Source organism: Cydia fagiglandana, chromosome 20, assembly GCF_963556715.1.
Source record: "Cydia fagiglandana chromosome 20, ilCydFagi1.1, whole genome shotgun sequence".
Lineage (NCBI taxonomy): Eukaryota > Metazoa > Arthropoda > Insecta > Lepidoptera > Tortricidae > Cydia > Cydia fagiglandana.
The window spans coordinates 11,670,438-11,687,163 of NC_085951.1; the positions used below are offsets into that span (position 1 = coordinate 11,670,438).

The 16,726-nt window shown below is 36.3% G+C and overlaps 1 protein-coding gene across 1 annotated transcript; it reads right to left on the reverse strand.

Annotated features, from left to right (window-relative positions):
* Nucleotides 1–2,994: 2,994 nt before the first annotated feature.
* Nucleotides 2,995–16,546, reverse strand: LOC134674416 (serine/threonine-protein phosphatase Pgam5, mitochondrial). The gene is made up of 6 exons (XM_063532479.1): nt 16,257–16,546; nt 15,703–15,881; nt 14,586–14,803; nt 13,604–13,734; nt 10,592–10,738; nt 2,995–5,239 (listed from the first exon to the last, which is right to left on the reverse strand). Exons 1-6 carry the CDS (start codon nt 16,424–16,426, stop codon nt 5,194–5,196), a joined length of 891 nt encoding a protein of 296 aa, XP_063388549.1. The 5' UTR covers nt 16,427–16,546; the 3' UTR covers nt 2,995–5,193.
* Between the last annotated feature and the right edge of the window lie 180 nt (nt 16,547–16,726).

Here is a 16,726-nt window from a genome sequence, read left to right on the forward strand (position 1 = left end):
CAATATTGTTACAGGCTTTCTTGGTCTAACTCTAGTAATTTAAGTAATTTTAATATATGGAAATTCTTTATTATTAGGTTGATTCTAATCGTGCGGCGTTTGGTCTTTTGGTCGGATAATGGCTGTTCAGCCTCTCAAAATATTAACTATAGAGAAAATCAACTTTGCGGAATTAGTGAGCTTAGCTTTTAGCCTCGCTTCAAATTAGCCATTAGAGGTAGATAAGAAAGTGACGCTGAAGCTCTCATTTTTGATATGCCACTGGGAATTGGCCTTAAACCTAAAGGGCTCTCCCCACACTTGACGCGACGCGGAATCGGCAAAAACCGATACAATAAAGCTTTATGTCCAGGCAATAAGAGCGAAAAAGACATCGGTCAATTTGGATCGGCTCGGCCGACGCAGAAGATTGAAATTAAAAACGCATACTTTTATTTCCCTGTACTGAATGTGCTGTGTGCAGAATTGACTGTAGGGGGCCCCGAGCTTCGCACTGCCTAGGGGCCCCTACATCCTTAATCCGGCCCTGCATATGGATGGATATACATATTATTTGAAGAGGTTTACTAAAAAAGCTTGCTATAAAATTCATTTGTTTTGATGGCGTAGTGGAAAGGCAGCATAAATAAAATAATTTCTTTAGTTATAAATTACACCACATATACCATCGAATGACAAGGCATGTCCATGTTGTGCAAACTCTGAAAACGGCTCACCCCCGCCGAGCTGGTCATAAAACACACAAGAACAGTGCTCGATATACCTAAAGATATCTTGAGAAATAGAGGTACATCATAAATCCAGTTATTTTCATAACCAGGTTGTAAAAGTATAAGTCAAAATATACAATACCAATAAATACCTATCAACTGGATACAGTCGGCAGCAGAAGCTGCTAAGCGGGTGAGGTGTTCAAAATGATCTTGACACGGTTTTATTCTCTTAAGCCCCACATTCACACTCCTACCGTGTAGGCCGTCTCGTAGTCCGCCTCGTTGGGTAGGATTGTGTATGGGGGTTGCGGACTACGAGCCGTCCTACCGTTTAGCCGTTTGTAGGACGGCTCGTAGTCCGCAACCCCCATACACAATCCTACCCAACGAGGCGGCCTACACGGTAGGAGTGTGAATGTGGGGCTTAAGAGAATAAAACCGTGTCAAGGTCATTTTGAACACCTCACCCGCTTAGCAACTTCTGCTGCTGACTGTACTATTACGATTTATAGATCGATTGAAAATATTCAATTTTAATATCGATGTTGTGAATTTACTTAAATATTGACCAATAAAAATATTACAGCTAAACAATTTGTATCATTCCAGTTCCAATTTCTGTACGCTATAATCTCGCTGGATTCATGTGTTTTCGTAAGGGCTCCTCTACACGATAGGCCAACGCCGGCCACTCCAAGAGCAAAGTGATATTGCTATCTCATTCTACCGCACGGCTGCGTCCCTTGGAGTGGCCGGCGTTGGCCCATCGTGTAGAGGAGCTAGGGTTGTAAAAAAACGGTTTTTTTCTGACTTGAAAAAATACATGAAGAAAACCGTGAAATAAAACGGTTTTATTTCTGGAGTAGGTTTTTTTTTCAAACGTATAAACTCAAAATTTGCAAGGCAGTTAATACTTTTATACGGTTGTTTTACTTGTTTTAGACTTTATGTTAACCATTAAACCAATTTAATTTACCAACTTTGATTAATAACAACATAAATGAAATCTGTAGTGGTAGTTATCGCAATTTACTGTTGGCAACACCAACGCCTCTCGTCGCCGCATCGGGGCACTTAGTTTTAAGTTACTTATATAAATAAATCACGAAAAACCGTTATGGCATATTTTTGTTCATCTGAAAAAAAACCTAATTTAGAAAAAAACCGGGCAAGTGCGAGTCGGACTCGCGCACGAAGGGTTCCGTACCATAATGCAAAAAAAAAAACAAAACAAAACCAAAAAAAAAAACGGTCACCCATCCAAGTACTGACCACTCCCGACGTTGCTTAACTTTGGTCAAAAATCACGTTTGCTGTATGGGAGCCCCATTTAAATCTTTATTTTATTCTGTTTTTAGTATTTGTTGTTATAGCGGCAACAGAAATACATCATCTGTGAAAATTTCAACTGTCTAGCTATCACGGTTCGTGAGATACAGCCTGGTGACAGACGGACGGACGGACGGACGGACGGACGGACGGACGGACGGACGGACAGCGAAGTCTTAGTAATAGGGTCCCGTTTTACCCTTTGGGTACGGAACCCTAAAAAACCATGGTGCCAGGTTTTTTTTCATAAATTTGAAAAAAAAACATTTGGTTTTTTTTCTATGTGCAACCCTAAGAGGAGCCTTAAAAATAAAAAGCCCGTTATTTGCCAAGCTAGACGATCGAAGGTCATGGTTTCCCGGTAGGTGTGTAGCGAATTGCGCTGTAGCCTCCTAAGGAGGATGCTTTGGCTGGGCCTTCCCAGCCATACAAATGAAAAATCCAGAATTTGCTATTGAAATTTGAACCTTTAGCGCAGGGAATAGAGTTGATTTTGGTTTTGTTTGAAAATTGAACGAAACAAAACAAATGCAACTCTGTTCCAATGGAATATGATTTAAATTTCATCGGATCTATGTATATCTGAATCCCTAAAGTCTTTCTCCTATCTTTGCATTCCCTAATATTGTTTGTCATAATGATCAGTTGTCCTAACACTAAAAACCCTAATTTTGGTTTCATTAACAAAACCCTAATTTTGGTATTAGGTTGGCTTTTATTAGGAGGGTAGGCGAAATGATTAGCACCGAATGAGTTAACTATGTGGCACTTGTTATCTACAAAGAAATTAGGATCGTTAAAAGGTATCTATACTTTCCCATTTATATAATAGCATTTGTTTTGTAGCATTTTTGGTACGCATTGTACGTATACGAAACTACCAAAGTCCAAAGGTGTGACTTAGTGGATGAAACTATAATAATATAATTAAAGGAAAGACATTTTGCATATTTCATTGTTTTTTATTAATTTATCAAAATATTTACACTACAATGATTCATACATACAATAGGTACTTACAGCTAACCTACCTACACTTTACATCGAGGTATTTCGGCTAAATTACAACTTGGGATAGCTTACTTCATCATTTTAAATGAAAAACAACGCGCTTCAATGAACTTTAATAGTTATTTGTTTTACATGGGGGCAAAGTTATTGTTTAACCGCTTATGCTAGTATTGATACCCGAGCAAGCGAAAGATTCCAAAATTGAAAAATGAAATCTTGAGTGTGGCGAGGGTTTCAAAGCACGAAAAGGTTTTTAAACAAAATTTGCCCCCGAGTAAAACACAAAATTTTTCACCACACCAACCCGAAACAAATATTAAATGAAAAATATCAAACAAAATCAAATCCAAATGAATGTTATTAAATATTTATCATCCAAAATCATCATATAAAAGTCAATTCTACCAGCAAACATAAGAAAAACAATTCAAAATTTGCATTTGATTACTTTGCCTCACATGTGAATAAGATGCAACTTTGCTATCAGTTTTTGAAGTGCAAAGTAAGCCTTTCCGAGCTGGTGTGGTGAAAACATTATTAACAATAGTGGTTAGCATTTTCATTGTTCGACTCGATATTAACGACAAATGTAACATTTTACGTACTTACTTATTGACTAGGTATTTTTTACTTTTGACTACGACTCTAGGTACAGTCGACGACGAAGACATGTTTGCACCTTACTCCCTTATAAGACGAAAAATGTAAACATAACTTTAGCATCGACTATACACATAACTGGTGTGAAATTGGCAGTGTTCAAGATTTGTACTGAAATCAATTTAAAACCAATTTTTAATGAACTTAAGTGGCAGCAACATGGGTAAGTAATAATTAAATACCTTGGTTAGCTTTAGGTACCTTATATTATTAGGTATATTATATGAAAATGTCAGCACGGAATCGGTAGGTATAAAAGAAACTGGTAGGTATACTTAAAAACCAACGATTTACGGTAGATATTAATAGATATTATTATTGTTACTGCTATCTGTGTTTGTCGCTTTCTGCTTTTGTTCCACTAACACTTAGTTTTTATTTTTAATTGTTACTAACCATTATGGGCCATTGTTGTGTTTTAAATAAATCAATTTAATTGGATTACATTTTGTACTTTAATATCTCTTTTGTCACAATAACAATGATCCTTTTCAACGCAAATGACTGAAAGCGATTACAATGACTTATTATATGTAGTATATAGGTACTAACGGGTTAGTTAGTTACTAGATATGATTTGTATCTCTAGGAGCAAGGAGATCGCGAACAATTTTTTTAAAAGACATGACGGTGAAATATTTTACATAACAATCTAGTACATTTCTCAAAACGTTTACATGCAGGTTTAAAGATGCCATTTTTATGCCATTTTCTAACAATGGAAAATCATAAATTATCTGCCCCCACAAAGTTTAAAAATTTGGTCAAAAAACGACAAAAATTTTGTCGAAGCCCAAAGCAACGTCGGGACGGTTTTAGACAATAACATTCAAATAATTCATGTAAGTACAGCTTGGGAAAAAAGAGTAGAAATTAAAAAGTAGCAACACTGTAGTGACGTCCCTTTCAAACCAATTTATATAAGAAAACGGGACGATATTACAGTGTTGCCACTTTTTACAAGCTTTTATTTACTTTCACCTGACCGTTGTCTGTCGGTCGGTAATCAAATCTTACAAGTTAAATTTGATGCACTTGCCGGATCCTGATTGAGCTGAAATTTTGCATACATACGTAAGTCGGGTGACAATGCAATATTATGGTGTCATCAAGCTGATCTGATGATGGAGACCGGAGGTGGCCATAGGAACTCTGTGATAAAACAACGAAACCTAGTTGTGTTTGGGGTTTTTAGAATTGTCTCGATGAGCATTAGTTGCCTGTGAAAAGAAAAGTACAGTCAGCGATAAAAGCTTGTACCAAAAATGAAATTTTTGTCAAAAACTTATTAATATCTACTCTTTTTTGCCAAGCTGTAGTAGCAACAAGCACTTATGAGTCACAACCACAAATTAGGCTCCATGAGCCTAAATTTTCGGTAACAGAGGAGGCAACTTTTGTGTTCCTGCACGTACAAGACCCAAACGCATTAGACCATCATTCGAGGCTATGTTCAGACGTATTTTGGGTTGATTTTTAACTAGTCTTCTAAGATATTCTTCGTCGCGTCTCGCAAGAATGAATTTCTGTTGATGTCCAATTATTACAAATTACTTTATGATTTAAAAAATACAAAAACATAATAACATGTGAACAAAAACTCTGGAGAACTAATGTATAGAAATACATATTACGTTAGAATTTAAACAGGATAACTCAATTAGCTTTTAATTTTAGGTTACTTTTGATTGTAAGTTCGATATCAATTAGGTTTATGGTATTAAATAAATAAAAACCTCAATTTGTATATTGTATACCCATAATTATATAAAGTTATATAACACAAAGTTACATGGCATTTATCCTTGGCACTTATTTTAGTAAATTATAAAATATATACTTATGTAGATACTAAAAATATCACTAGGTATATACATGGGTAACAAAACAAAAGATGATGTTATTAAGATAATATTTTATATATTTATGATCCCTAGTACTTCTTGAAAGAATGGGTAGTAATGATTTCAATGTAAAATTCGTCATCAGTGTAGGCAACATGTATCGCTATATTGGCTATATAACTAGAATATAGAATGTCAATACGTGTACGAGTATTTATTTATTACAATTATTTTATTTAAAATCATCCTTATTAACAAGCAAGTTTGTTACTTGTTTTTTTTTTCTCAAAAAACATAGATTTTATCAGTAGCTACCAAGGCCCCAACGTTTTCTGTTCTCTTTGACGGCGCAGCAACTAGTATCATTTCTCTCTCCTCGCTCTTTAAAAATGCCGTTTGTCAAAATAGGACAACCATACTGTTGACAAGATGGACTTCACATCCAGGTGTCCCCATTTTAGGTAGACCCAGGTTGTGTATGTGTGCGTAAAAACGTATTGTGTGTTTTTTTAGGGATGTGAAAAGTCGATTTTAATGTCACTTGTCATGTCATGTCATGCGTCACTTTCGCACTGACGTCCTTGATAATAAGCTGACAGAAGATAAAAAACCGACCATTTTATAGCCCTACTGATGACGGTTTTTTACGACAACATGCAACGCCATTTGGATCAGCAGTCAGAACTCTAACTACATACATAACATATCGCACATTTTTGATTTTTTCATTCCTTCGTCTACTCTACGGTATTTATAAGGCATGTTATTGAGTTAAATATTTAAAAAAAATTGATAGCATATGTAAAATATAAGTTATAAATTATAATATATTATAAGGGTTATAACAGGAAGCCCGCTAGATATTTCGGCCGACTATAGGCACTGCTTTACATTACTGAACTTGAGGTTACATATATTATACAATTGTACAATAAGATAAATAAGATACTTAAGAGTCCGCAGCAAGCTCGGCCGAATTTCACATACAAACGGAGTTTCATCCTCTTTTTAAAACTATTTACGTTGGATTGTAATGAACCTTTGCATATATAATTTCGTCGGATGACAAGCAAAAGTCACTAAGTACCACCACAAGTTCATAGCCATAGTGAACCATATTAGTACTGAAAGAAGGTCGATTTTTGTTTAATGTTTTTTTAGTAATTAGTGACTTTTGCTTGTCACCTGACGATTTGATCTATACCTGCAATTAGTTAATTTAGCTCTAGTTTATAAAACAAACTAAATAGAGCATAAACAAGTTTTTTATGAACAATTTTAATTCGCTGTATTTTTTTACTAGGGTCATTCCACCGTTTCGGGTGTTACACTTGAACTCATAAAATAAGGTTTTAATCGATATTGTAACAGGAACTACGAGGTTATAACTATTGATTCATCTACTACTTTGATAATATTTTCTTTTCCTGTACACACATAATTAAAGTATAAGACCAATAACGAGAGAATCACTAAAAAGTAGCTGTTTCGGGCGTTACGCGAATTGGCCTATACCTTCTGACCATCAGTACCAAAATGCATATTTTAGCGAATTTTGTCAAGTAACCTCCAGTTTTATTTATGTCAAGTAGTAATAGTTAGTATAGTCTACTGACACACTGAAGTAACACTTAATATCACTTTTTGTTTAATTTTAATAAAATAAATTACCTGTTTCGGGTGTTACTCATGGTTCGTTTCGGGTGTTACGAGTACGAAATTAAGACAGATTTATACAAAATTATGGCTCATTTTATTGAAATTATTGTCTTTTTAATAAATTCGATTAAAATCATAAGTAATAGATGCTGAATTAGTATTAAATACATTAATCTTAACAATAAAAACTGTTTCTCGAAGATATCATAATTATTTTTCTTTCGATTCGAATATTTCCGAAAATATTCACTTAATCAAAAAATGGTTGATGGTGACACCTATTCATTTTGAAAGATCTATCCAACGACACCCCATACCACAGGATTAAAGGCGAAAAAAAAATAAAAAATATTTTGTACTGGAGCTACCCTAAAAAATATTTTTTTTGTAATTTTTGTGTTACTACAGTGAAACCTGGTTAATTGGAACCTGCATAAATGGAAAACCTCAATAATTGCAACCAAAAGTCCGGTCCCGGTCCCTTGAGACCAAAAGGCCTCTATAATTGAAATTGTGGAACCTCTATAATTGCAATTTAGATTTTAGTGCTTTTCGTAATTTTGCCTCTATAATTGACCACATCGCAACTTAAGACCTCTATAATTGACACTGTGCAAAAAAAAATCCGCTATTTTTGCTCTTGTTTTTACCTCTATTATTGAAACAAGTCTTGCTTATTACCTCTATAATTGAAATAATGTATTTGTAGACAGCAGAAACAATATTTTAATAGCAATGATCATTTTATTTATATCTCCATCCAGAATTTAATTTAGTTATTGGGTATCTATCACAGCCTGTAGTAGGTGAAATAGTTTTGATCAATAAAAAACAAAGTATGCTTTCTACATTCTAATAAAACTTTCTTCTACAATTCAAGGGAATTTTTTAAACCCAAATGATAAGAAAATAAAGTGGTAATTAATGTAGTGTAAAAGTGCAAGTATAGACAGAAGCAATATATAGACCAGAAACCCAGAACGTAAGCGTGTAAATCTACTTTAAATGGTTATTTGCACCTCCATAAAATAAATTTGTCAGAATGCAACCTCTATTAATGAAAACCTCTATAATTGACACAACGATTTTTTGAACCTCGTTAATTGACACGACCTGCTTAAATGAAAAACCTGGTTAATTGACAAAAACTGGCCGGTCCCTTGAGATTGCAATTATCCAGGTTCCACTGTACTTTGTCGCCATGATTGATTTTTGTATCCATGCCAAATTGCAGCTTTCTAGCACTAACCACCACGAAGAAAAGCCGGGGACGGACAGGCGGACGGTCACCACGTTTCGGGTGTTACACAACTTCAAACTTTAAAACATACGACTAAAGCAGACGCTAAAACAATAATTATTACACATTTGAATAGGTTCACATCATAGCCTTTCTTTGGCAAAACATGTTTGGCTGTAGTTAATTACGGGAAAAGTTACACATACTTTTATCTCTTTTTCGTTTCGGGTGTTACTTTGAGACCACAGTCTAGAATACTCTTCTAAAAACCAATTAATCCATGCTTTTTAATATTTTTAAAGACAAATTATAAAATTACGATATTTTACCTGAAATAACTGCGAGAAATTTGTAACAGTTTACAGTTATTTTCTTTTTAATTAGTCTTGCCAATATCGCTGTATAAATTTAGTTTTACGCCTATCATTTAAAACGTTGCGATCAAGTACATGGAAAACATGTAAAAATGGTTTTTTTCTTCGGGTATTTTTTCTGACATGAAGGTTTGGTATGTTTTCTATGGAAATAGGTTAGTGTTGATTTCTTAAACCAATTTTCATTTTTGAACCCTTGGTAGCGTTTATTATGGAATGACCCACTATGTTATCTGAAGCTACATAAAACTAATTACAAGCATAGATATACCTTATCCTATTGTGAGTGCAAATTTTGAGAGCAATCTGGCTAGTCTTTTCAAAATGAGAGCGTAATTACGTTTGTATAGAGAACCGAGCTTGCTGCGGACCCTTAATTATATATAGGTCGATACCCGACTTTTTTTGTTTTGTTTTTAAATTATAGGACATTTTTACACAAATTGACTAAAATTACTTTCAAATTATGTTATCGTAAATAGAGACAAATAAATAAACAGATATTGTTTTTCCATACAGTTCCTCACTATCAGAGATATAAATAAAATTACGCTATGTTTAACATTCTTAGCGTCATTTACACCATCACCATCCTACTAACCTAGGGTTAACCGGTTAAACCAGGAGTCACCATGGTTGCCAGTACAATTTGACACTGGGTTAACGGTTTAACCTGTTAACCCCGGGTTAGTGGGATGGTGCAAATGGCGCTTAGTCGTTTTGCGCATTGATTCATACAGGTAAGTCTTCTTCTACAGAATGTGTTTATTTTATGCGCATCAGATATGTGTATCAAATATTAATACTTTGTATGGTGATTAACAGTCTTTATTACCTAATTGTCTCTACATTTTAATACATCAATTAAAAATAGGGTTTAACGGAGATAAATTTCTTATAAATATGTATTACAAATAATTATTAATAACCATATCATAATATGTCAAACAGTAAAAAATGATAACTAATATACTACAACTATCTAAATTTAAATTAGTTTGGCAGTTTTTACAACTTACAAATTATATCCCATCACCTCCAAAACATTCACATGCAATTTATTCTCTTAAATTCCTGAAATTATGCGAAAACAAGTCTGTATTCCCCTTTACTGCCTGTGATAAGTTATTTCAATACATTAGCGAAAAAAAGTTTTAACAAAATAAGTGTTAAAACCGTCGAACGCTCACGATACAACAAATTGATTTAAAGCAATTTGACCCATATTGATCTGTAGTAACACACGTCTGATACTGAGTCGTTACGACCCAAATTGAGTTAGTATCACACGCAGGACGTTCCACGGGTTAAATACGGCAAAATTACAGAAACATTCCGTCATTTTGCTAATCGTTTGACGTAAAGGCATGAAACACTCATTCGGCATACAGTTTACCTTTGGGTGTGTTGCTTTACGCACACTAGTGTTCCATCCCCCTCCCCCTGACGCAACCCCCCCCCCCTTTTTAGCATGAAATATGTCCCGCTTGACGGATTTTTTTTTTGAGAAAAGTATTAGTTAGGAATAAAGTGTCAAGGTAAGAAATAATAAGGTTGATACCGGGACATATTTCACGCTAAAAGGGGGGGTTGCGTCAGGGGGAGGGGATGGGACACTAGTGTGCGTAAAGCACCACACCCAAAGGTATCATACTACACTCATTGAATGCTGGCTATAATTTGTTTAACACAATTTGACCAAATCTGTGGTGCGTCCCACAATAAAAAAGAAAAAATAACATTTAAGTAAGTATATTTTACCGGCTAGTGACATGCCTGGGCTCCATGAAGCCCGTGTCGCTGAGCGAGCGCAGCACCACGTTCCCGTTGGGCATGATGGAGACCCACGTGATGGAGCCGTGGTTCAGAGATATCCGGAGCCACGCTTCCGGTGGGAATTGGAGCGCTCTGAAAAAAGAAAAAGTGATTCAATACTTACTCCTGAGACAACAGCGACCCACAATGAGACTTGGCCTCCGACACAAGACAGCGCCACTTTTCTCGGTCCTGTGCAACCTCTCGCCAATTGTTGACTCGAAGTTCGCGCAGCACATAGGTCGGAAATCACGATTTAGGCCGCCAAAAATATTTTATTGCATTTTTGCGCTTTATATACGATTTCGAACTAAGAAAACATATTTTTAGATAATTACAATTATTATTTATAAATTTATGGCCCTTTTTTCCAAAAAAATGTTGATTTTGCTCTTCCTCGCTTGATTATTTTATATATTAATGATATATATTATAGTAAATAAATATGTATTTTTATTCCATTGAATATATAAATAATAAAATACACATATATTTATAAATATATATTATATTTAGGTATAAGAGTAACATACGTATTACAGAAACTAATACAAATATACAAAGGTTGTTATCTAATATTATTACGACTGAAACATTTACTCAAAAAGATTAACATAAATAAATAAAACACACGCCACATTCAATCATCATCATATCTTAAAGAAAAATCCTCCTCATCGCTTGGGTAGCATTGATCATTCTCCGCTCTCACCTTATGTGGCTCAGCAGAAATCAATAGCTGCATAGTTTCTGGCAGAAATAATTTAACTCGAGGTTTCGTTATCTTTCTCGTACTGCTGATAGGCGGATCGGAGGTCAGAAGCAACATATGGTAAATGTCCAGATTGAAGTATTCTCTAGAAAACTTTCGGGCATAGTTTAAACGATATGACCGTTTGTTTCGGGCTTCTGTAGCTTCCTCCGAAAATCGTCCAAAGGGAACTAAGTATTATTGCTATTCATTTCTGCCATGGATCAGTATTTTGTGCATTGTCGGTGTCATCGGATGCCACTCAAACAAATTTATATAAAGCTTTGACGTTTCCAGAGCGTATGAGCGGAGCGGCGGAGTTTCCTTCCAACCAAGATTCATTAGATATCAGAAAATTTTCCACAACGCGACGTGATCTAATCCATCTCTTTCTAAATTCTGATTTAAAATGTGAAAATTTATGCTTCATGTTATTTTTTTCCTTATCTCCGTCACCTGAGTGCATAAGGAGATAATTTTCCAAAAAATCCAATTTTACGTTATTGACTGAAAATTTTGTTCATTTAACTTATCAGACAGGTATTTCTGAGTCACAGCATTTAAACCAGAGGCATTTGCTAAACCTAGAATAACAGAAAAGACATTTTAACGCTAATGAAAAAAAAACGTAATAATTTGCTATTTCCGAAAAAAATTTTTGAAATTCGATATTTTACAAAGTGCCCAAAAGTGCCCTCCAATTTTTTCATAAAATGTAAATATATAGTTGATTTATAGAATGACATAAAAAATATCACTGGGACGGGCCCGGAAGTATACTATTTTCACAATTGAATATGAAAAAATAATAAAATTTTCATCAAGAGGAGGGTCATGTTTGGTGGGTTATTTATATATCATAAAATCAATATTTCTAATTTGAAATAATTGAAAATAATAGAAACTTATCTGAATTTTCGATATCCATCACTTTCACTGACTAATAAACTCCACAAAAATAAATCTTGGCTTAGAAATGTTTGCTTCGGATAAGAGTGCTAAGAACCGCGTGCGCAACGTATGTGATGACTGAGTTTTGAGAACCTGGTAGATAACCTACGTAACTGATAAGGGTGGTGGTGGGGTGGGATTTATTCCGTGATAGTGTGGTGTATTTCGAAAAGTAATTAGTTTTGCGATAAGCCGACTTTTAGAAAGTTGACTTTTGGCGGCCTAAATCGTGATTTCCAACCTATGTGCGCAGGGCCGCCTCCACCATGTTGCATCAGCGATATATGGGGCGTCCGAGAGGATGTCTTCCAGCTGGATAGCCCAGGTATGCTCTTTTCACGTTCCGATCTTCATCCATTCTCTCAAGGTGGGCCACTACCAACCAACGGAGTCTGTGAGCTTTAGTCTCTCCCATGATGTACCATACAAAATCTCTGTATAATAGTGTGAGTCGCGGACTTAGTAGTTTTGTATGATGTTGGCTAGGCACAGCACACATGTGTAAGAGTCACTTAAGCGGCAGAAAGTATCTCTCGAGATAGAAAGATCCTTCATATATGTTTAAGTTTGAAGAGTTAGAGCGAGTATTGTATTAGGTGGCGATAACAATATACGTGGAAGCCACTGTTACTGCTAATAATATTTGCACTCACAAGTTGCACACAAAGTATCGTATGACGTTGGCGTGACACATGAGGAGAGTGTACATGTCCCGCACCTGGTCGGGCGGCGCGCGGTGGAAGCGTACCTCTATCCCACTATACAGACAAACTACTATTACTTATAATAACTGCACTCACTTGCACACGAAGTATCGTATGACGTTGGCGTGGCACACTAGGAGAGTGTACGAGTCCCGCACCTGGTCGGGCGGCGCGCGGTGGAAGTAGCGGCGGAATCCCGCCTCTATCCTACTATACGGGCAGACTACTATTACTTATAATAACTGCACTCACTTGCACACGAAGTATCGTATGACGTTGGCGTGACACATGAGGAGAGTGTACGAGTCCCGCACCTGGTCGGGCGGCGCGCGGTGGAAGCGTACCTCTATCCCACTATACGGACAAACTACTATTACTTATAATAACTGCACTCACTTGCACACGAAGTATCGTATGACGTTGGCGTGGCACACTAGGAGAGTGTACGAGTCCCGCACCTGGTCGGGCGGCGCGCGGTGGAAGTAGCGGCGGAATCCCGCCTCTATCCTACTATACGGGCAGACTACTATTACTTATAATAACTCCACTCACTTGCACACGAAGTATCGTATGACGTTGGCGTGGCACACTAGGAGAGTGTACGAGTCCCGCACCTGGTCGGGCGGCGCGCGGTGGAAGTAGCGGCGGAATCCCGCCTCTATCCGGGCACCGTCCTGGAAGAACTGCTATACGTGCAAACTTCTGTTATTATTTATTCATAGGATTACTTAAGTTTCATGAATGCTGGAAATTTGTCATACTAACGGAACTCTTTTTGTCTTATAAGTTTAAAACTGAAACGGGACTAATTGTTACTGACAGGCCAAATAACAAATGTACGTGTACTCTGTATCTTTATGTATTTAAATAAAAGTAAACAAATAATCTGTACATTTTCGGGTACTTATAACATTTATCGGTTAACCAACCAAATACAAAACCACCTGGATTTGTCACTGAACAACCTGACTTTAACCTACATTATTTGATGGTGTAATGTTTTCATCTACCCTCAACTGGCTTAAGGAGCTATTTGAGGGTAGATCTTGTTTACTTTTATTTAAATACCTAAAGATACAGACCAACATCTTTTTGAGTTCTTTTATAAACCAAGTTTTCTGCTCCTGTAACAATTACAAGGTGACACTTTAAACTTTTTTAATTGGCTTACTCGTCTATTATTATACTCGTATTTGTTTGTGAGACAATGAGTCTTTATATAAGGTCAATGGAGTCAATCTCTGTGTGTCTGTCAATCAGGTAAGACCATCTATAAGCTCTTTCGTTGCTTCTAACTCTTATGTTTGTACAGTCGCCATCAGATATATCGGAGCGGCCAAGGTGTTCACAATATCTGAACACGCACTCTAATGCCCTGACCCCTGACAATAGAGGCTTGTTCAGATGATTGTGAGCACCTTGGCTGCTCCGATATATCTGATGGCGACTGTACACATACTCCACTTACAGACGGTTGGACTTAATAAAGTACTGTTTATTATTTTATAGAACATTTCCTATCCTAAAAACTTACTTTTGGCTCAGGCCTCCAATGGCCAACTGGGGGTTCCGGAGGTATCGGAGCACCCTCTTCGATCAAGGAGCAGTTGATCACCTCCAGGTCAGCGGGAAGATGTTTCTGAATGAGTGTGGCTGTCTCCTGTGCCCGTGTCATGGTAGAACGGACTAGAAGGTCCCATTTTATGTCTAGGCATGCTAACCGTTGCCCCGTTAAGTCTGCTTGTTTCCTGCCTGTAAAAGTAATTTGTAATATTTGAGTAAAGTCAATGTGCCTAGTTCCGACAAGGGGCTATTCCGCCCACAAGCGTATATTTCTATGATTTTCAATCGTAGGAAAAAAACAATTTTGCTTTTGATTGCTGAAACTAAACGCATTGATTGCGTTGCTGCTCTGTCGACGAAATTATCACTGCTGTTCGTTATAGGAGAAAAAAGCTAGTGGACGGAATAGCTCCTATGACGGAATTAGCTACATTGACCTTAACTAAAGTGTATGTAAGGAATCATTTACTTAAATGGATTTAAATTAACTTTATAGGAAAATTCATTGACTTTCACATTATCATCAAAATAGTTTAGAAGAAACTGCTAAGTGTTAAGACTAAGAAACAAGTCCTAAACCCGACCTTGGCATCTAACATATAAAAATAAAAGGCTTAACCTAGCATTAGACCTAATTTATATGTAAAGAAAATTTACACCAGAACCCTCTTAAGAGGGTACAAAAGGTTTAAATTTTTTGTGTCTAGGTTAAATAATTAACTTTTTTACCTCAAAGTAAATTTATTAATAATGTAGGCATGTGTAGCTCAAAATCTTAAAGAGTGTTCGTCTTTAAGGAATTTTTATGATGTGATAACATCTTATAAATCGATGAACACCGGTAGCATGCACAAAAAAGTGTCATGTTGTGGACAGACCTCCATGGTAATGTTGTGGACAGATCTCCATGGTAACGTTGTGGACAGATCTCCATGGTAACGTTGTGGACAGATCTCCATGGTAATGTTGCGGCCAAAGTATGCAATTTTTCATCAATGTTTTCCTATATCATGCAAAATTATTGTCCTTAAACCGACTTTACAGACAACCATATTTTTCAAACATCTTTTTTAAGATGACAATCTTACCTAATTCTGTAAGCACTCTCTCCTTATCAGTAGCTCCGTCAACAAAGTACTGGCCGTGCCTGATCATAAATATGTGCCGCACTGCTTTGCTCTTCGCCTTCTCCAGTTCCTCATTATATCTGTTGTCGTCTTCTGGTTTGCCTGCCTTTGGAGGCTTGACAATAGCTTTTGGGTCCCGGCTAAAATTAGTGATACATTAATCCCCTAGCCGCCCAGAGGCCTATAAAAAGGTCTCCTGTTCCATTCCAATTTGAATCTTATTTTTGAGAAATCAAAATTGCATTTTTCTTGGCAAGTTTTGACGTCTGGGTGGCTAGAGAATATGACTATGTTTATTATAGTGGCAACAGAAATACATCATCTGTGAAAAAAACAACTGTCTAGCCATCAAGGTTCATGAGATACAGACTGGTGACAGACGGACAGGGAATAGGGTCCCGTTTTTAAAAACAACATCATTCTGAAGATCTGCAACTAAATTTACAAAGGTGAGTGAACTTTGAAACACTTAGTTTATTAATAAGTACTAATCAGTATAGTTCGTTAAAACTTACTGATCCCAGTTAGAATCCCATTTCACACTTGGAGAATAATTTGTAGTCCAAGAATTATGCACGCCGTATTTCCTCTCCTGTTTACTATTTAACTGATAATACGCCAGGCCGCCTCCAACGGCGCCCAAGCTAATAATAGCTATTTTTTGTAGTCTTGAAAAAGAAGGCATTACGAAAGAATGTGTATCTTATTAGCTAAAGGTTTACTTATGTAGAAATTACACTAAAGTAGGATAGTTTCATTAAATTAAAATCTAGGTGAACTATGTAAGTAGGTAACATAACCTCACATTTGAAAGTGGTCACAGATAAGATATAATATACTGCCGGTTGACATTGACGGCTGACGGGACCTAATAGTGTACAGCCATGATAATGTCCAGCCGATCCGGTAATTTGTTCGGAAAGAGAGAATGTATTGGGCCCTAGTGAGTATTGTATTCTTTGATTGGGCCCCATATACATTCTAG

Coding starts and splice junctions, on each gene's coding strand:
- LOC134674416 (XM_063532479.1), bottom strand. CDS start 16,426: ATGCCTTCTTTTTCAAGACTACAAAAAATAGCTATTATTAGCTTGGGC. Junction 15,882..16,256: donor TGGGATTCTAACTGGGATCA/GTAAGTTTTAAC, acceptor CACTAATTTTAG/CCGGGACCCAAAAGCTATTG. Junction 13,735..14,585: donor ATTGGAGGCCTGAGCCAAAA/GTAAGTTTTTAG, acceptor CACGTATAGCAG/TTCTTCCAGGACGGTGCCCG.